The following is a 4,320-nucleotide window of genomic DNA, read 5'->3' on the forward strand; positions in this document are numbered from 1 at the left end:
GTTCAAGATAAAGGATTTCAACTTTTAGCCCTCAATACCGTTATACTGTTCGGACTAGCATTGTTCTCCAACTACTCCACTCGATTCCCTATTGCCCTCTACTGACTTGAGCGTCGAAGTATCTACCTAGGGATAATTCCTCGAATCTCTGACATCTTCTTGTTCGCAAATCTCATTACAGTTCCACCCTTCCATTTCAGTTCCACCCAGCTGGCAAGAACCATCTTACTGTGACTTCGATTCTTACACTACCTTAGATCGAATATTTTGTTTTATTTGGTTATGTGCATCATCTTTTCATGTACAAACTTTACACACTAATTCAGAGTTGAGCAAATCTGCATAAATGAATGAATTTGCCTTTGGAGATAAAAAGAAAAAGGTGTAGAGAGATTAGGTACTCAGTAGTCAGTAGATACTGATGCATCTTGTGTCTTGTACAAAAGCATTTGCCATTTGAAAGATTAGGTATGATTCCAAACCATACCACTCTGATTTTGAGAATCAATAACCCAACGCTCCTCACCAATGAATGATTTTCACCATGTTGACAAAGTCCCTGTCTATGAATTATGATGATGATCTTCCTTCTAATAAAAGCTTATTCTAAAAAAATGAATTGATTAATGGTCCCAAGAATTTTCAACGTGACAGCTATTCCTATTGAAGGGTGTGTCTGATTAATCAGAGCGTAGGAAGGATAACAAGTTATTGATTTGATCCAGACCGATCATTCATTTTTGGTACCCAAAAAAATATCTAGTTTTACACGTTGGACTATTACCGTTCACGTGGCTGATTCATTAAGCATCGAAACGACAAAACTAGCCCGTCAGACGTCAGTGATGGGGCTACACTCCAAGTTCATCTTCTCGATCATTTGCGGGTTATTACTAGACATGTACTGTGTTGCTCTGTTTACGCTTTCATTTCTTTTTTATTTTGGAGGGTCATCCCCGATACTTGAACAATTGAACCCTCCTTTGTCCGTTTTTATGACGGTCCGGATTAGCTAAAGACAAGAATTTACAAAACGATTGGGCATCAGTCGCCCCCGTGTCCTTTTCCGACTGTGGAATTAATGATGAAGTTCGACACCACTAATAAAGTCATGGGCGTATTGTACAAGATGCGGGTTCCAGCATGAAACCTTACCATTAGTTTGAGAGCCCGTTGAATAGCTAAACCTCACTCTCAGGTTAGAAATATCTCCTCATTCTATTCTATCAACAGATTTTCCACTTTTACCAATTTCAGACTTCCCAATATTTCTTCTGTTCTACAGTTCCTGTCCATGACCAACTTCTCTCCGTTCTTCTGTTTTGTTTTTGCTGCATTTGCTCTCATCAATATTTCTTCTGCACATGGTGTCAAGGTTTACGAAATTAAGAAAGGAAACTTCTCTGTAAAGCTTACTAATTGGGGTGCAACCATACTCTCTGTTGTTGTTCCTGACAAAAATGGTGTGGTTATTTTCTCCTTCATTTCTTTTCTTTTCTGTAATGTGTTTTAATAATTAACGTGGCCAATTTCCTTTGGTCTTCTTGTTGATTGTTTTTCATCTTACCTCAACCTCGTTTTTTCTTCTTCTTCTTCTTTTATTATTTCAGGTAAATTGGATGATATTGTTCTGGGTTATGACACCCTTGAAGCATATAAGGTGAGGTTTGTAGTTTTTCATTCCTGTCCTCGATCCTCTCCTTCTTCCTCACCATATGTGAGAGGATGGGGCTTTGTTGATTATTGGGTATAGCAGAAGATTTTATATATAGAGTACTGCAACAACTTTCAATTTTTTTATTTCATATTCCATCTAAAGTTTGTTGTGGTTGCAGAACGATACATCCTACTTTGGAGCGATAGTAGGACGGGTGGCTAACAGAATTGGAAGAGCTCAATTTACTTTAAACGGAACCACCTACAAATTGGTGGCTAACGAAGGGAAGAACACGCTTCATGGTACGCTCTAATGCAGTTACTCTCTCTCTCTCTCTCTCTCTCTCTCGCAATGGCCGCATGGTTGGAAATCTGTAAGACTGTAACACGTATTGTTTGGTTGTGGAATTTTTAGGTGGAGTAAGGGGTTTCAGCGACGTGCTGTGGAAAGTGATAAGATATGTACCAGAAGGTCATTCTCCTCACGTCACCTTCGTCTATCGCAGCCCCGATGGTGATCAAGGTTTGGCCAAATTTCTTACCTAAATTTATTTTTCTTTGCCATTATCTTTGTTAATTTCTGAAATTTCCATTGGTCGGGTCAATGTCAAGGGCCAAAATTACAGCATTCATGGATGCAATAACAAATGAATTGGGCCGGCCGGTTAATATTAACACAAGTGTGCCCATGTAACAGTGTAAGGGTGTATCAGTACTTAGCACTCAGTAGATGTGGTTCGGTTCCGACCGATCGAGTTCCGACGACTTCCCCCATGGCCTAAACATTGGAGCTGACTGATATAAGCGAAAACAATGTTGGTCCAGGCCCCACACCACCCCATTAGAGGCATAGACTGATAGGCATTAATAATGACATGGACGGACGGTGGTCCTCCTCTTGCCATGTCAGTATCATAGACATGCGGTTGTCTGAAATAAATAATAATAATAGTAAGACCTCGTTTGGTTCGTGAGAATAGGGGTTTTGAATCAGAATTGGAATCCTATTTCTGTTCCTGATGATGTTGAGGAAATGGCGGAATGAAATTTCCTGTTGATCCTAATTCTCATTTTCATTTTTATTTAAATTAAATAAATTATAAGAATAGACCATTCCGCTTCCGATCATAAAGGATTTGGATTCTAATTCCAATTCTGATTATAAACCAAACGAACCCTAATAATCGTTAATTGATCATGCTAATTACACCCAAGCTAACTAGCGAACAGCCAACCAACCCACCGGCTCAGCTGTTTCTGATGAAAAACATTGTTCAGGCTTTCCGGGAAATCTCCTGACTACCGTTAGCTACACGATCGACGGAGAAGAAACTTTGAGCGTGACCATGACGGCCAAGGCTATGGACAAGGCCACCCCTGTGAACCTGGCCCAACACACCTACTGGAACCTGGGTGGTCACAAAAGCGGCGACATCTTATCGGAGACAGTCCAAATCTTCGGCTCCCAAATCACACTCCTTGATTCCCAACTCATCCCCACCGGCAAGATTGCCCCGGTGAAGGGCACACCCTACGATTTCATGCAGCCACGAACCGTAGGGAGCAGGATCAAGCAGCTGTCAAACGGGTACGACATCAATTACGTGCTCGACGTCGACGAGGTCGGTGATGACCAGTTGAAGAAGACAGCCACAGTGTACGATAGCAGATCGGGTCGGATGATGGAGCTCCGTACAAGTGCACCGGGTGTGCAGTTTTACACCGCCAACAGCTTGAGGGACACCAAGGGAAAGGATGGGGCAGTTTACAAGGCTCATGCTGGACTTTGTTTGGAGACAGGGGGTTTCCCCGACTCAGTCAATCACCCCAACTTCCCTTCCACGATTGTCGTTCCTGGCAAGTTGTACCAACATTTGATGCTCTACACTTTCACTACCACCAAGTAATATGTAATTAATTACTAATTACTACTACTGCAGCACCCAGCCGACTTTCAATATCTTCTTCTTCTACTTTTCTTTGGGTCATCCCTTTTGACTTTAGTTACGTTGTAATGACTGTAACTAATGGACATCCTATCATGAAACTAGTGTTCAAAAGTCGGGTCCATTAAGATAATCAATTATATATGCTTGAACGAGTGGTCAAGATCTGGCCTGTTTAGTGTTCACACACATTATCCAGCAGAGAGATCGAGAAGAGAATTACTTGGATCATCAATCCATCATCTCAATCTCAAGTTCTGAACTCGTTGCACTGATTTTTAACTCTACCCACAAATTCAAGGGTACGGTTCATAAAATGGGCTACAGTCAAATGTCTGTCTAGACCATACAAATATCAACTACAGTCAAATGATGTAAATACTTGTCACGCACTAACCCATTTAAAGCTGAATATCGTACTCGAGCATCACTATGGTGGAGTAAAGCTCAAAAGCTACTCCACCATAGAGGGTATTCCAACTGATCTTCTATATATAGGTAATTTATGATGGAACCCGTATAGATGTTTATTTTGATCTTGAGTTTCAACCATCAAAATGTGGTATTCTTTCTACTTTGCATTTATGATTTCAAGTAATATCAAATTTAATCCCAATCGAACATGAAATCTTTGTTTACTTTAAAAATCAACTGAGCACATTATACAAATAACACCATCTTCAACTATTTTCAGGTTTATTTGGAAGAGAAATAACAC

At 40.5% G+C, this 4,320-nt stretch overlaps 1 protein-coding gene across 1 annotated transcript; it reads left to right on the forward strand.

Annotated features, from left to right (window-relative positions):
- Positions 1-1,098: 1,098 nt before the first annotated feature.
- LOC148863088 (uncharacterized) lies at positions 1,099-3,765 on the forward strand. Its single transcript, XM_088977075.1, has 5 exons — positions 1,099-1,463; positions 1,611-1,660; positions 1,836-1,959; positions 2,072-2,179; positions 2,935-3,765. The coding sequence occupies exons 1-5, from the start codon at positions 1,295-1,297 to the stop codon at positions 3,561-3,563; spliced, it is 1,080 nt and encodes a 359-aa protein (XP_088833201.1). The 5' UTR covers positions 1,099-1,294; the 3' UTR covers positions 3,564-3,765.
- Positions 3,766-4,320: the final 555 nt, after the last annotated feature.

The sequence above is a fragment of the Nelumbo lutea genome, chromosome 3 (assembly GCF_056320005.1).
Source record: "Nelumbo lutea isolate HS-2025 chromosome 3, American lotus-T2T, whole genome shotgun sequence".
Lineage (NCBI taxonomy): Eukaryota > Viridiplantae > Streptophyta > Magnoliopsida > Proteales > Nelumbonaceae > Nelumbo > Nelumbo lutea.

Coding starts and splice junctions, on each gene's coding strand:
- LOC148863088 (XM_088977075.1), top strand. CDS start 1,295: ATGACCAACTTCTCTCCGTTCTTCTGTTTTGTTTTTGCTGCATTTGCT. Junction 1,464..1,610: donor TGTTGTTCCTGACAAAAATG/GTGTGGTTATTT, acceptor TTATTATTTCAG/GTAAATTGGATGATATTGTT. Junction 1,960..2,071: donor AGGGAAGAACACGCTTCATG/GTACGCTCTAAT, acceptor TGGAATTTTTAG/GTGGAGTAAGGGGTTTCAGC.